Below are 17,215 nucleotides of genomic sequence, written 5' to 3'. Positions count from 1 at the left end.
TTTTTTTATTCAAAATTGTCAAGATAAATTTTATTCAGTGTCAAATCATATTTTGATTTTTGTGGACAAAACGCTTTTACTGTTGTTTCTTTCTTTGTATGTGGAAATTGTACGTTTATGGACATTCTTCAAAGGCCCATAATGCTTTAGAAATGCTTTTATTTTTATTTCACAAAAGCCTTTTAATGTCGGTGCTAAACGTACAGAAATATTCCGGAAATATAGTGAAATGTGAACAAAATAGTATCATGACTTCCATAACAAATACTAAAACAATCACTATAATTGTACACATTGCCAAAGAGCAATGGAATCAAAAGATTGTTCTTACATATAGCCATTTAGTACATATTTTGAAAATGTAAAACAAATATCCTAAAAACAGTTTTTCAGAAATAAAAATGATAGAATTTCGGAGGCCTAATGGGTTTTAAACATGTCTTCAGTTGATCAAATTGGAAAATTTGCATTGGTATCAACAATAAATATCCAACAGGAAATCTGACCTTAAAATTAATTTCATATATACATATATCTATACAATACAGAATTGATGCGATAAAAAATATCAAGATTTTTTAGATTACCATACTTACATTAAATAAGTTAAGAATATAATTATATACAAAACAAACTGTAGTTACATCATATATATTGCTAAGAATCTATGTAGTCATTTTAGTGTATTAAATATTGTACGCAAACTGCCTTTGTTATGTTTTGCTTTAAAATCTTATCAGCCGTTTTATATACGGCTTGAAATCATCAACTGCGTATGGATAAAATAATGTATCACCATTTAAATAAAGATAACTTTTATTTCATTCCTTGAAAACGATAACCAATAAACCTTCATCCAGCGTTTGAACCACGTGACGTAAAGTTATCATTGGTTATTCCAACACGCATATATTTTTTTAATCCAACAATTCATCTGTTTGCCATTGAGTCATTCTGTGGAAATATTTATATTTTATTAATATTTTGGGACACTGACACTCGGCAGGAAATTAAGACAATCAGCAATATGCCTACAACATGTTCAAGTCTCCATCGTCCAGCAGCATTTGTTACAAAACAAAAAGCAAGTAGTTCAAATAAACGAAACAAATAACAATTATCAAAGAATTGCAGTGTTATTCCTATTGGTTGTAATTCTCGAATAGATTGCTAGAAGATGCGGGATCATAGAAAACAAGTGAACGCATTTGGAATACCAGTAGCACACTCACGCAATATACTTTATATATTTTATGTAGATACAAAAAGAAAAGTCTGATCAATTAGTAGAATATAACGTCAGTTTAACTTAGTAATTAGTCTGGTTTCCAGCATATAATTTGAACATATAAACATTTTGATATTAACTCGTTAACGGAACGTTTCCTCCGCCATTATTTTCTTTTTGTCTTTGACTATGTGTGTATGAAAAGGACAGATTATGCAGACTAGTTCGTAATGTGACGGCTCGAGAATACCGAATTCCAAAAATAAAGACCTAATTTATGTTTCTCTTCAGTGAATTTTTTACAAGATTACATCAGAAATCTTGATTAAAATTAATATAAAATTAAAAGAATTCTGCAGCACAGATTTTTTCATTTTAAGAAACGATTTATTTTGAATGCATCATGATGCATTTACCTTTTTCAAACATCTAGTAAACATGCCAATAACGGGTCAAATCAGCCATTAGCGTATCACGTGACATACGAATGGGGGATTGTCTCAAAACAAGATTTTTCTGTCAAATTCGTCCTGAACAAAGAAAATATTGCACAAATATATGTCACCCCTGAATATCAGGTACAAGGGTACCAATAAGTAAAGAATTCAAGAAACAACTGAATGATTGTGGTTAACATAGTAATGTTATGATTGTAATAATAGTGAACTAGATAACTGCTCTCAATGATTTGTGTAGGCAACAACCACAAGACAAATGGTTGACATAAAGTGCATATTCATTTTTTTTCAGGATTATAGGGGACAAAGCAGCTCATGAAAACACCTTCTATGTAAAACTTGATTAAAGTAACTGTAACCTTAATGTGTTGTTGTTGTTGTTGTGAAACAAGAGTTAAAAGTGCAATACCTAGAAATTTTCATGTTCTTCTATGTGGTCAGTATGATTAGGATATACTAAATGTAAGAATAACAAACAAAATTTTCAACATATACTGCTTTACTCCTCCTTATAAGAATCTGCAATATAAAACAAAATCATAACAAAATACATGTACTAGTGTAAAACAATTCTGACTATCATTCATAAAAGGCAATGTTATAATAATTCTGATTGTGCAGACAAATGGATATGAACTTCTATGTCACAATTAATTGTTATAAAACAGAAGCAACAGCTTCAAAAATATGTAATTTAAGTAAAAAATAATTCTTTATTGTTATATGTAACAGACAATCACATGTGACTGAAAAATTGTATTTTTGTTGGGTTTAACGTCACACCAACACAATTTTAGGTCATAGGGACTTCTGTGTACAATTTTTTCTTTTCCTTTAACCTTTGGAAGCATCATAATCTGAAACAATAAAACAAATAAACATTGAGCTAGCATGGATTCACTAAGTATAATTTTACTATTTAATACTTTGAATAATGACAAAGAACTGTCTGAACAATTATCAAAAGTCTATGGGGAGCGGGGGGTAAATTACAGAAATATTCATTTTAGAGTAATAAATTTATCACATGTGATGTTGGTGATAATAAGTAACGTAGATGCCTTGAGAAATGAAGAAAATGGAGAAGTAATAAAATAATTTAGTTTTATTAAATTTTTAACAAAATTTTAAGTTAAAGCTAGCCTAGTCTTAAAATATACTATATACATGAATTCACATATTCTGTAGGAATAATTCTGTAAAAAGTCTTTCACAAATCATGTTGGCAATGATGTAAAGGAACATAATTTGAAGTTTGAAGTGGATACATTAAGAAATAAAAAAGTTGCAGTAAAAAAAAATTATATTTTTTATATTTAAATGAAAAATCTTAATCCAAGGGGGGATAATTATTGAAATAGTTTTGCAAGAGTTATCAACCTAGTCACATAAGATGTGGTTGATGATTAGGAACATTATTATTTGAAGTTTGAAGTTATTGCTTTAAGAAAAAAAAATGTAAAAATATTTTACTGTATAATTACTTCACAAAAAATCTTAAACTGAAATCAGGACACCGGTGCTGGGTGAGGACAAGTCTCAATATATATGTCATATAAATAGCTGAATATGAATAAAAAAATGTTCTTTGTATCTGATTTATTTAATAACACTGATTTATGATGTTATATATAGTCTGGAAAAAAACTGGATACCTACGTACATGTAGCCTGGAACAGTATTTCACTGTTGCAGCTGTTTATACTGCATACAATACTTCTTTTGGCATGGACTGCATAATTCAGTTGTAATATAAACATAAATCATTTCAACTTTATATTTTTTATTTATTTGGTCTACAAACCAAAATTTTCTTTAAGAAATATTTTCTATAACATGTTGGATAACTTTGAGGCGGTCCCTTCCTATAAAATTGCATGATCCGCTTTTGGACAACTCGGTGCACTTCATTTGAATAGCACTATCAAAATAGTTCCTCAAGTATTTATTGAACGGTTGGTGTTGCAGGTAGTTAACATATTGGGCATCAAATATCTACCAGCTTTGATCCAATATCTTTCGAGTTTTTATGATAAATAAGGCAACAATTTCAAATATGCGTTGTCAACGGCGCTAAATTTCACGAGAAACGGAAAGGCTTGGTTAAGCATCTAAGTGAATCTGATATGAATTACACGGATGTTTACATTTTTTACGCTGTCAAGTAAATAAGATCACAATGCACATGCCTGTTAGGTAAAAATATTTTTAAGCTCAAAACTGTTAGAAGAATATTTCGTTAAATTACTGACTGATCCGTTATTGGCTATGATCCGCTATTGGCTAACTCACTGTATATAATCAAAATGTTCACAATGTTTCAGTCAATATTTTCTATGATAACTTAAAAAAAAAACTTTATTCAAGCAATATTTTCTGCTCTAAAAAAAAATTGCAATATTTTCTATAAACCAAATAATAAGAAGGAACAGTTTCATTAATTTTTCAAACTTTATTATATTGGGATTTCTATAATTAATGTTTTGATTGCAATACGCGCGCAAATTTTCTGCTTTAAAGGTATCCTATGCCAGTTTCCTGTTTCGATTCTCGTTCTGCATGTGATGATATTATGTAAATACCAGTAATTATAAGATGACCCACTAACATATCTCAGAATTTCAACTTTGTTTCTTGAAAATACAATAATATTTACAGTTAAATGTGTTTTCTATAAAGTTATTTAATGTATAACATTAATATCGTAACATGTCATAACATGGCTTCTGTAACTATAGACTACATTATTAATTAACTGTTCAACATAAGGCACGTTTTCACTTCAAATGTAAGGCTAATATGATGTTCACCACAACATTATGAACATAAAACAAGGTCATTATGCAAAAAGTTCCTCCTTTTCTTTTCTTTCTTTTTTCATTGAAAAAATATCGCCAATTTTTAATTGCTGCAATGTAGGTTTCCATGATTTACCTGTAGAGTTGACGGAGATCAACAGGTTACAAAGTTTTAAGGTTGCCATCAAAAGTCATCTCATGAACAGTATTTAATTTTTTTACAATGTTTTTACATCTTTAGAGTCTGTATTAAGAAAGCCAACTCTCGGTTAAAATTTCTTTAGCTTTTACATATTTTGGCTCAGGATTTGAAATTGTCTGCTAATTATCTTTTTACAATTTTAGTAAATTAAATGTGTTTTAAATCCTAGCTGTAAACAGGAGAGTCATTAACTCAAGATTTGACTGTGATATACATTTTTATGATTTATTAGTATTTTTGAACATGATTATATTTAGGTCTGCCTCTCTATGCCATGCCCCCAATACAAAGGACCACAATGGAAATAAGACCTTTTTTGCCCTTTTTTGTGTTATCCTTGGCGTTGGTGAGCATGTCATAGTTTTCTCGTATGTGATATAGTATTTTTATTAATGCTCATTATTTTATCCTATGTTATGTTGTCAACTATATATATGCTTCCTATGCCGAAATAAATCTAAATCTAATCTGTCGCGCTACATCGACAAACATGGACAGGCCTTTCCCCAGAAATGTTGCCAGGCACAGGGGCAAGTTTCCGCGGAAATGGGTGTTGGAGGTGGTAAAACCCCAGTACAACGTTCGAAAATTTTGTATCATATACCTCAAGAAAAATGACTATATTTAGCTTTTATCACATGTTTGATTTACTAAAATATATCATTTTACTTTTGATCAGTATTTCAACCTTAACACCACAAACTGAACTTACCAAAGCATAAAACAGTTGTTGTCATAAGAAATGAGAACAATCTTCTTCATATTCATATCCAAATGTAACGTTAGACAATGCAAAATGATTTTAATGTAGATTTTCAGTTGAAGAAATGCATACGACTGCGAACGTTTATAAAAGATATAGTTCGCTATTTAATAGCTTTTTATATCATTTCAACTTTGTAATAAATCGTGCAAAATTTTCATTTGCATAAATTCAATTTAATTTATTTTTTACATCAAACTTTATCTTATATTCAATATAAAATATCATTTGTATTCCAATCATTTGCGTGTATCAGCTATTTACTAGTTTTTGGAGTTTTGAAAACAATATTCTAATAAGAATCGATAAATGAATGAAGTTTACATTACATATCTTTTTAAATAAAATGCACTTTTGTGGAGAAAATTTGGTATAATATATTGGAGCCAATGCAATATTAAAAAATAGAAAAGTAGAAGTTGGATAGGTTTTTTAAGTATTTCTTAACCGATTTACTTTTACTGTTTCAAGCATCAAACACATACATGTTATTGTGTTTACCCCTAAATACATTTTAATTTTTTTTAAACTAAATGAATTCAGAAAAGCATGCAAAATGCAAAGAAAATGAGAACATTCAGAAACTCAATTAATAAACCACATTTGTAATGCCTCAGTGCTGCATGGAGCTGAAATGAGTGCGCTTGGTAAAGGATTGTGGCATGTTGCGACTATTTCAAACAATCAAGAAATGTTATCGTTTATCATAAAATGTTGCGGAAACTTACAAACCCGCATGATTTTTTGCTTCTGCCGAAATCGTACAAAATAACGCAGGGAACGAAACAATCTCAATGTTATAAAACGGTTGCTGGAAACAGCAAGGAACATTTTGATTCCAAAGGCCGGTAGCGTCTTCGGTTTTACATTTTTTTGACCGTTTGTCAAAGTGTCTATAAAAGTCGAAGAACAGGAAAGAAACGCAACATTTTTTTAAAGTGTTTTCCAATTTTTTCAAAAAAGTGGAGGAGAAATTATAGGCCGCAGCTTTTTGTTCCTCAACAACGGTCTCGTAAGATATCCCGGCGAGTAATACCAATTTTCAGCCGCGACGTTTTGTGCAGACATCTCCAGGTATACAAAATCGAGGATTAGATTAATGCTCAAAACCGTTGTTTTAACAAGGTATGCATGAATCAAAATATCGCGTATTATTGTATCTGCAATCTGCTACCTACAGAAGGCATATGCTTGAGTAGTTTTGTCTGTTATGTAGACAGAAAATGTCGCCGTTTACTTCATAAAACTCGACTTTTTTACGACAGAAGTGTGACAGAAAAGCTAGAAGGTTTCTATAAGTCGCGACATTTTATACAATTTCGACATAAAACCTCGCGGATTTAAAACTTCCCCAAATCCTTGCCCGCGACATTTTAGAAACTGCGGCTTTAAACTGGACGCTACCTCCATTGACCATAACTTGTCTCGACTGAAATGAACTGCTATATTTGTATTTGTTTATAATGAAAATTTCCATATTTTTTTTAAAAAATTTTTTTTCCCAGATTTTCTGTGCTGACTTGATGTTGTACCATTCAGTAATTCACTCTATACAGAATACATGTATAATATAGATATTCAGTGGTATATAGTATATAACTCGCATATTGTCATCTTACAATTTTTCTTTCTACATAATGATTATAATAACTTTCATGCAAAATGAATTATATTCAGAAATAATGATACTAATCAAAATTTTCAATTATATTTATAAAAATTTAAACACAATTTCACGTCAATACCTTTCTAAGACTAACTTTAAAATAAAAACTTGCAAATATTTTCTAATTAACCAAATAATAAGAAGAATAGTGTTCTGTTTAGTTTTTTTTTTTTCAAATACTGTAATTATATTGGGAGTTCTATAATTTGATGTTTGGATTGCAATACTTTTTTCTGCTCTAAAGGTATCCTATGTCAGTTTCCCGTTTCAATTCTCGTCGGCATTTAATGATTTATTTTATATACCGACAATTATAAGATAACTCACTAACATATCTCTGAATTTCAAATTTGTTTTTTGAAAAAACAATATTATTTACAGTTTAATGTGTTTTCTATAAGGTTATTTAATGTATAACATTAATGTCATAACATGACTTCTGTAACTATAGACTACATTATCAATTAACTTTTCAATATAAAGCATATTTTCACTTCAAATGTAAGGCTAATATGAAGTTCACCACGACATTATGAACATAAAACAAGGACATTGTGCAAAAAGATGTCGTAGATTTACATTATACTTTCCCGCGCTACTTTGTACATAAATGGCGCTTTGTGGTACGTTGACGTCTGTGACGTCATTATTGTTTATTATTGTTGTTGTTATTGTTTGACGTAGATACTTGTAGTAAACTGAGAAAAGAAGACACAACGCTGTAGTACTTAATCAACCAATATACGAGATTGGTGCCGTGATACAAAAAAGATGAATCTACAGAAGTTAATTTTAGTACGTAGCGGCAACAGAAGCGTTATTTCAAAGCTTTTGTGCAAAATCGAAGAAGCGAAGGAGAAATAAGACAAAATAGAATTCAACACTACTCTGGAGGCCCTCGAATCGAAGACAAATACATTTGATGCACTCGATGAGAAGATTCTATCTCAAACTGGAGTCGAGGATATCGAAGAAGAACTCATTACCACCGAAGAATATAAGCTTGAACTCGAGATTCAGTCACGGAAACTTAGAGCGTATCGTCAAATGAACTCACAGACAGACGGTCGTACGAGTGAAATTACCGAGAATCATGAAGCAATAAGTCATATAACAGCAGACGATATGCGGGAGAACTTTTCTGATGGAGTAGACGGTGGGAAGACCGGAAGTCATGTCAACGTTCAACTTCCGGGAGGAAATATTCACTTTGATGGTTAACAGAACAGCCTAGGTAACAATCACTCTTTTATGTCGACAAGTTCACATTATCATACGTTACCTAAACTTTCATTACCGAAATTTAATGGCGACATTTTAAGCTGGCAGACATTTTGGGACTCGTTTGAGTCAACTGTTCATCTCAATTGTAACTTAACGGATGTGCAAAAATTTTCATATTTGAAGAGTCAGCTTGAAGGTGAGGCGAATCGGACTATTGATGGTTTTGCACTTACAAATACAAACTATGCACGTGCGACAGAACTGTTGAAAGAAAGATATGGCCCAAAGCATAAAATAATACACGCAACAATGCAAGCATTGCTTCAACTACCAGCCCCAAAAAATACTTTACATTATATTCGTGAATTCTATGATAAAATGGAGACATACATTCGTGCACTGGAGAGTTTGGGCCAGCAACAAGAATCTTACGGCGATTTACTCGTGCCTATTGTGCTCGACAAACTTCCGGGAGAAATGAGAAAAAATCTCGCGATGGGTCACGGTGACAGGGATTGGTTGTTATGTGACTTACGTAGAGGTATTTACAACGAACAACTCGATTCAACCGGAAGTAGAAACTTACGGATCTACTGCATCATTATTCATTGCGGCAAGAGGTACCAGAAATTCGAACAGTGCACATGTGACAAGAACTGGAATAAAGTGTTCGTTTTGCGAGGAAACCTATGGAGCCAAAGATTACCGACAGAAGATAGAAGATACCACTGAAAGTTCTGATTGTCCCGACTAAAGCAATTCCTATAGATAACACACATAGCTCCGACATCTCAAGTTTGCCTTACCTTAAAGGATTATTTAAAATTGGCACATCCAGTGACGCATTATAAAGAGTTTGCTATTTCCTTGCTAATCGGAGCCGACTTTTACTGGGATATTGTTGAAGATATTGTTGAAGACGAGAATATACGTGGCACAGAGCCTACTGCCGTAAAGTCGAAAATCGGATACCTTCTGTCTGGACCGATCAATTCAAGTAAAAGTAGCAGAAGTGTTGAACAGATTTTAAACGTAATGGTGTTTCACATACCAGTGGACATATCGATAGAACGTTTCTGGAGTCTAGAAAATATCGGAATTACACCAAATGACACGGACCGGGAGTTAGAAGACGAAAGACAACAGTATCAGCTCAAGTCAATTGAATTCAAAGATGGAAAGTATACTGCACGGTTACCATGGATAACTGAACACCCGGAACTACCTACAAATTATGATATTATCCTAAAACGCACTGAAAGTACAGTCCGCAGATTGAGCAGAGAACCCGATATGCTAAAGAAATGAACTCACCTCAATTATGCTGAGATTTCGTATGCATGCGTATGCTGTTACAACAGATATTGAAAAGGCGTTTTTGCAGGTGGGATTACATACAGATGACCGAGATATGACAATATTTATATGGCTGAAAGATCCGGATGACCCCAACAGTGACTTTTCAACTTATCGATTTTAAGTTGTGCTTTTTTGTGCAACTTGTTCACCTTTCATACATAATGCAACGATACTAAAAATTTTAGAGAACAATCCACATACGACTGTATCAGAAATATTACGTCGAGATTTATACGTCGATAACGTCATATCCAGTTTCAAAGAAGAAGAAGAATGCCTTAATTACATTAAAGAAGCACGCACCTTGATGTCCGAAACCGGAGGTGACAGTCGGACAACCTAGCACATCTTCGTGGATGCAAGTATTAGATCGTACGGTGCAACGGCGTTCATCTGTAACGGGAAAGGTTCAACTCTGGTGATGGCTAAGAATCGCGTGGCACCGCTCAAACCATCTGCCAAAACTTGAACTCATGGCGGCGCTTATTGGAGCTAGACTAGCGAAATATTTGCAGACCACATTTCCTACAGCAGACATCACACTGTGGTCCGATAGTCAAATTGTACTTTATTGGCTATCTACGAAAAAGACAATAAAGAGATTCATCGAGAATCGTGTAAAAGACATATATGTCCTTACAAGCCAATACGTATGGAAATATTGTCCAACAAGCGAAAATCCAGCCGATTTACTGACGAGAGGTTTAACAGCTGAAAAATTTATGAAGAACGATCTTTGGATGAAGGGACCGATATGGTTATGTGACAAGACAAAATGGCCGATATGTAAGGTCTCAAACCGGTGACACGTGCAGACGATAATTGAAGAGCAAGCCACCGGAAGTCAGCGAGCAGAGTTAGACGAGCAAATGATATCTGAAGTTACACATCATGTACCCAGTAATAACATACAGAATATTATTGACATAAGGAAATTCAGCAATCTAAGTCGGTTACTTCGCATTACAGCTTATATTCGCCGATTTATTCAAAACTGCAAGGTCGACCAGTCGAGACGAAACTTCGACCATCTTTCTACTAGTGAACTTCAGCAAGCAGAACAGCGGTGGATACACTATTGTCAAGCCAGTGTATACAGTACAGAGATACAGGTGTTAGTGAGAAACCAGGTCAAAATCACCATTAATAAAGCAGCTTCGATTATTTCTTGACCAGACCGGATGTATCCGTTGCGGCGGAAGACTTAACAACGCAGCCGTGGATGACGTCACAAAGTACCCGTACCTCCTACCAAAGAAGTCTAGACTTACTAAATTGATAGTCCGCAATGCGCATGAGTTACTTGGCCATAGTGGTTTAAATGCTACAGTTATTAGCATTAGACAGTCATTTTGGATACCAGCTATACGACAATGCGTGAATGCCGTAATCCGAAACTGTGTCACATGTCGTAAAGTGCACGGACTTCCATACAAGTCACCTGAAGTTCCCCCATTGCCGAAATTTAGAGTAGAAGAAGCCCCGCCCTTTACCATTACCGGAGTAGATTTTACTGGTACATTATATATCAAAGAACCCTCTGGAGCGAGAAAAAGGCATACATATGTCTATTTACATGTGCTGTTACCAGGGCCGTTCATCATGAAGTAGTTACAAGTTTATCAGCAGACTGTTTCTTACAAGCTGTACGACGATTCTCAAGCCGGAAGTCGCAACCCAAGCTCATAGTTTCAGACAACGCTAAAACGTTCCAGACGGCGTCTACTTATTTGAAAGCCATGTTCGAATCCCAGGTCGTCAGAGAGTCCCTAGCAAATACTGGCATTGATTGGAAATTTATACCTGAGAGAGCCCCATGTTACGGAGGTTGGTGGGAGCGACTGATAGGTCTTACAAAACAAACTCTCAAGAAGATCCTTGGCCGTGTAATGGTAGACTTAGAGACACTACAAACCTTTGTAACCGAAATTGAGTCCCTGCTGAACGATCGACCACTGACGTTCGTTTCATCCAGCCTAGAAGACCCAGAGCCATTGACCCCAGCGCACCTGTTATATGGTCGCAAGATTAGGCCCTTACCATACGTTGGAGCGGAGATTGAGCCCAGAATTCCATCAACTGTAGAACGCAACATTATCTCTAAACGGGCTAAAAACCAGTTCCGGATTATTGAACAGTTTTGGACACGTTGGAGAACGGAGTATCTCACAGCACTCCGTGAGCGACATAACAAACCCGGAAATAACTCACAAACTATCTGTACAGGGGAAGTGCTACAGGTGCATCAAGATTCGCCACGAACCCGTTGGAAGCTGGCAGTAGTTGATAGCCTTATCATCGGGAGAGATGGCTCGGTTCGAGCAGCTAGAATTCGTTTTAGCAATGGACTGTACGCTACCAGACCGATTGTGAAGCTATATCCACTCAAAGTAATAGACAATAGAGACTGTGATTAACAAAATGTTTCGAGAAAAAAGACTTCATAAATTGTAAAAATTATTCGAGATTTTACAAAGACTTAGAATAGCTCACTGAAAAAAGTTCAAAACTACACATATTCATTTAAATAATCTAAGAATTGAATGCACAGCGTTAACAGAGACTTTCTGATTTAAATGATGAACATTTTCTTATTAAGTAATACATTTCTTTTAAATCATTTACATTGATAACATACGTGCAATTTCATGTGCTATTTATTATTTTTCGCGCCCCCCCCCCCCCCGGATGTCGTAGATTTACATTATACTTTCCCGCGCTACTTTGTACGTAAATGGCGCTTTGTGATACGTTGACGTCTGTGACGTCATTATTGTTTATTATTGTTGTTGATATTGTTTGACGTAGATACTTGTAGTAAACTGAGTAAAGAAGACACAACGCTGTAGTACTTTATCAACCAATATACGAGAAAAGTATCGCCTTTTTTTTCTTCTTTTTTTCATTGAAAAAAGTCTCCAGTTTTAATTGCTGCAATGTAGGTTTCCGTGACATTTTTTAAAACATGGATCTCATTGCAATACCTCACAACAACGGAATTTCACATTAGTTATTTTTATTCACTAAGTACTTAACTTTTTTTTAGATTACGTGTAGTTAATTAATAAAATTGCCTTTGACTGCTTATATGATAGTCTGCAGCCCAATAACAAGGCCATTATGAAAACATTTAATTATTATAATCATAATAGTAAATGCGTTTGATACACTTGATACTCATTTTCACACACTCTGTGCACATTTTCAATAGAAATATCTCCAATATATGATACAATATATAAAATGAATAACTTTTAAAAAGTTACAATATTAAGATGGGCTGTTGAAATGAAACTTGAAGCATCGTTTCAGCTTGTTATAAATCATTTAGATTTGAATCTAGATAACAATAATGGTTTTGATATACAGTTTTTAAATTATATTTGGTTTCGTTTCGGTCTATAAATTCATTTACAGTCAGTAGCGCAGTTAATATATAAAATTACATTTAAAAATGTGTTTTATCAGAAAGTAGGAATAGGTGACTTAAACAGCACCAATACCCGCCAGGTAAGTTAAATTTAGCAATTTAAATATGCTTGCTAGATATGATGATATATTATTAATAATATTAATAATGGTGGTGGAATTGATGATGATGATGATGATTTTTTATGTTTTAATTACTATAATTTGACAATACAGGTTACATTAATTACATAAACCACCATATCAAAAAATTGACCGAACAAACATCTATGTGTATGTTATATCATTTAGAATCAAGATTGTGTAATTTTTCGTTTTAAGGCCTTTTTTCCCGTTCATTTTTGTCATGTTGGATATTTGACACACCTAAAAACTACATCAACAATTATTTATAATGAATAAATAAATAAATAAAAAGGTAAGTAAGTTAGTCAGTTAGTAATTAAATAAATAAATAAATTTATTAATAAATAGAAAATAAATAAAGTAAGTAGAAAAATAAATAAAATGATTAAATAGATAAAAAATAAATATATATATATATAAATAAAAAATAAATAAATAAAAAATAAATAAATAAAAAATGGATAAATAAATAAAATAAAAAAAATCAAATAAATAGATAAATAAAAAAATAAATTTGTAAATAAATAAATACATAGGTGATTAAGTCAGTAAATAAATAAATAAATATAAATTAATTAAAATAAAACAACAAAAAACAACAACAAAAATAAAACGAATACTTCATCAAATAAAATCAAAGCACAGAAGGCGCTGAATTTGTTTGGGTCTCAGAATGTAAGAAAGGTGCAGGTTGTGAGATTATATGTATAGTGCCACCAATGCTTTCCAGCGTTTTAATTGTAGAAATTTGGCTATAAGACTAATTGCAACACTGATATTCAATCCAATGTTTATTTGACTTTAACAATTTGAGAAAAATGAGTTACCTTTATTGGGATTTGAACTCCAGACCTCTCGCTTCCTAAGCGAGCCCGAAAACCCTTCAGCCACGGTGAATTTAAATGTGAACGGCCTGAAGAAAACCATATTATTCTAAATTAGGGCTTATAACGACTTTAACTGTTGTTTAACTCAGATGTAAATAATCCTGGAGCTTACTATAAGCATGTATATTTATAAAGAATCAAAGGGCTGCAAGTTCTGTGGTATTTTCTGATCTTTGCAATCTAAATCGTACTGTATATCTGTATGCATTTTCCTGTATAAGTTTATTTTTATGTATTATAATTCATTTTGCAAGGCACCAGAGTTTGATACATACGGAATTCTGCATAACTAGAGTTGCATCAAAAAATCATTTATGTTCATTTTTTACGACAGCCACACTTATCCTTGCATACCATGGCTACTTCCTTAACAAAGACACTTAAAAAAGAAATTAACAAAAAAAAGTTTTCTCGACTGGGATTTGAACTCGAGACCTCTCACTCACTAAGCGAGCGCGTTACCACTGAACCACGGAAAAGTTATACTAACATTGTCTGAATAACATCAAGTCATTCTAAATTTAGAACTTCCATTGCATTTCGGGTTTGTAATCCTTATTAATTTCGAGGTATTTTGTTCAGGATAAACCTGTTGTTTAATATTGAAGTAAATATTTTAGCGAAAATCTTCTCGCCCAAACAGTCCGACATGTAGAATCTATATATTCCACTACTCGGTTTGTGTAGTATTCGGTAATCGACCTCGCTAAAAATAGTATTTTCATTGATAAAATCATATTCATCCGCGTAATTTGTGATTGTGCATTTATTGACAATTCTATAAGCCAACGCTATTGTTTAACTTTGAATGCGTTGTAATTTGTTGGATACTTATAACAAAATAAAATATTTCTTTCTTTTAAATCGCTAGTTTTAAGCTGTTTTGAGAACTACTTGTTGTTAGGTTTGTCGTAAACTTCTGTGTCAGAGATTGAATGTCCGCTTTGTATTTACTTTTTTTCGATCAGAAAATACAATAAAACAATATTAGAACTCTTCGACCATTCGGGAATTACTTTGCTTGAAAATTAAGTGCCTATCTTTGACCAACTTTACGCAGTGATCTCCCCTGAATTTTTCGGCGTTAGTGTACATACAAAAGGGAAGTAACCGCTTCAAAAAAGTGGACTACTTTCAGCATTTGCAATTAACAACATTAGACTCTGAAATTTCGCTACCATTATTTGTTTGGTCTGACGACCCAAACAAATAAAAACATGTACATGAAAAGGTAACTATTCACTAACTATTTAAGGGCCGAATATCAAACTATTTCACTTTATTTTCAAACAAAGTCAAATTAAACAAAAATGATTCAAATTTGTCAATTCTGAAAATGGCGTATTTAAATTTCGAACTTAAGTAACAACATTTTTTTAAGCTTAACATTTAATTAAATTTTCTAGAAATTGTTTGTATACATATAACATATACATGTAGAACTTGATACAACAAGTTCTATGACTGCTTGCGCACTTTAAAGCAAAATACCTTCCATTTTCATCTTTGTTTTGAAATAATTAAAAAAAAAAAACGTTGTATTTTTTCTATGTTTCGAGTTGTTTAGTTTTATGCCGGCGATATGGACATTTTCTCTACGGAGCCGAGATTTTTTTCATAACATGCACTGTTGTTACTTAAGTAGGAGGAGCTTAGAAAATGTGGCTGCTAAAGTAGGAGGAGCTTAAAAAGTTTAGCTTAAAAGCTATGTATAAAATATTTCGTGGTTAAGCAGGATACTGTTGCTAGAGAAAACAAGAAATTAAATTAAACATGTTAACTGACCCTTTGAAATAAATATATGTTGTCTTTATTTTTCATCAAAAGCATTCATAAACATACGTGTAAATTAACAGTTAACCCGTTTGTGCACAATGTCTCTACGTTCCGCGAGACTGTCAGTGACATTTTATTAAGGTAAAACATTAATAATATTTCTACTGGAGTTTTAAGTTCACCTTTTCATCGGTATATCAACATGAAAAAAGCGACTGAAGCATGCTTATTTTTTTTTTAATTAAATTTTGTACCGACCGAATGTCAGGGACATTGTATCAAGGTAAAGATTTCATAATTTTCCACACTGGAGATTTATTATCATCTGTTCATCGGTATATCAAAATGAAAAAAAAAGACTGATGTTTAAATCAAAATGTGTAACGACCGTATCTTATATAGTATGTTTGGTAGAAATATATGAACTTTAAAAACTATGTGGGATACAAATAACCTATCTATCATATTTAATATTAAATGAAACTATATCAAATTCAAAATGAAGGTTATAATTTATGTATTACATTAAGAATTTTTGTAAATAACTTCTATAGAGAAGTATGATTCGTTTCGTCGCTTTCATTATACTTTTAAGAAAAATAAATTTCGTAATAAAAAACGAAACTGGGTTTTTCTCTTTTTTACTCTTTTTTCTTCTTTTTTATGATTTTAATTTGTTTTGCCCCGTTTCTAGATTTTGTACAATGCATTCGTTAGGGGAGGCAGTTGATATCCAATATTATCTAAATAAATATGTGACGGCAGTGTGACACTATTTCTTTTCCCTTTTTTTTTTTTTTTTTTTTTTTTTTTTTTGCCTCTGTTTGGTCTCTACAAATGCAAGACTACTTCTGATAAGTTAAACATGTGCATACATTTTCAGATCTTTCGGACAAGACTTCAAACATAGAGTTTATTTTTTTCATCTTTCTTGCCTTTTTTATATAAAAAAATCAAAATATAAGTAAACTGTTTCAAGATAAGTCTTTTTTTATCTAAACACAGAATGGTAAATCTTGGTAGCGTGCTGGTTTTGTGTGTGACATTTGTGACGTCAGCAGTAAGTGAAACATGCAACGAGACGCCATCTTGTTCAATTTTCCCAAACCAAGACCGCGGTGTTGTGACTCTACAAGATCTAACTCAGGTAACACTTACTGTCTTTTTTTTAACTTTGTAATACGTTTAATATGAAAGAAAATAAAGTTGTAAGACTTCAAAGATCTAATTTTTACATTTCTTTAAAAGAAATCTCAAATGTTTTTAGCATGAGTAGAAAGTACTTAAAATATAGAAAGG

The 17,215-nt window shown here is 32.6% G+C and overlaps 1 protein-coding gene across 1 annotated transcript; it reads left to right on the top strand.

Moving 5' to 3' along the window:
* The first annotated feature begins 10,171 nt into the window (after positions 1-10,171).
* LOC132720829 (uncharacterized) lies at positions 10,172-12,115 on the top strand. The gene is made up of 2 exons (XM_060705054.1): positions 10,172-10,455; positions 11,290-12,115. The coding sequence occupies exons 1-2, from the start codon at positions 10,172-10,174 to the stop codon at positions 12,113-12,115; spliced, it is 1,110 nt and encodes a 369-aa protein (XP_060561037.1).
* The last annotated feature ends 5,100 nt before the right edge of the window (positions 12,116-17,215 follow it).

The sequence above is a fragment of the Ruditapes philippinarum genome, unplaced genomic scaffold, assembly GCF_026571515.1.
Source record: "Ruditapes philippinarum isolate M1 unplaced genomic scaffold, ASM2657151v2 ctg20475_1_1_1_1, whole genome shotgun sequence".
Taxonomy (NCBI): Eukaryota; Metazoa; Mollusca; class Bivalvia; order Venerida; family Veneridae; genus Ruditapes; species Ruditapes philippinarum.
Note: the sequence above shows the minus strand (reverse complement) of the source record. Positions and strands in the feature narration are given on the sequence as shown.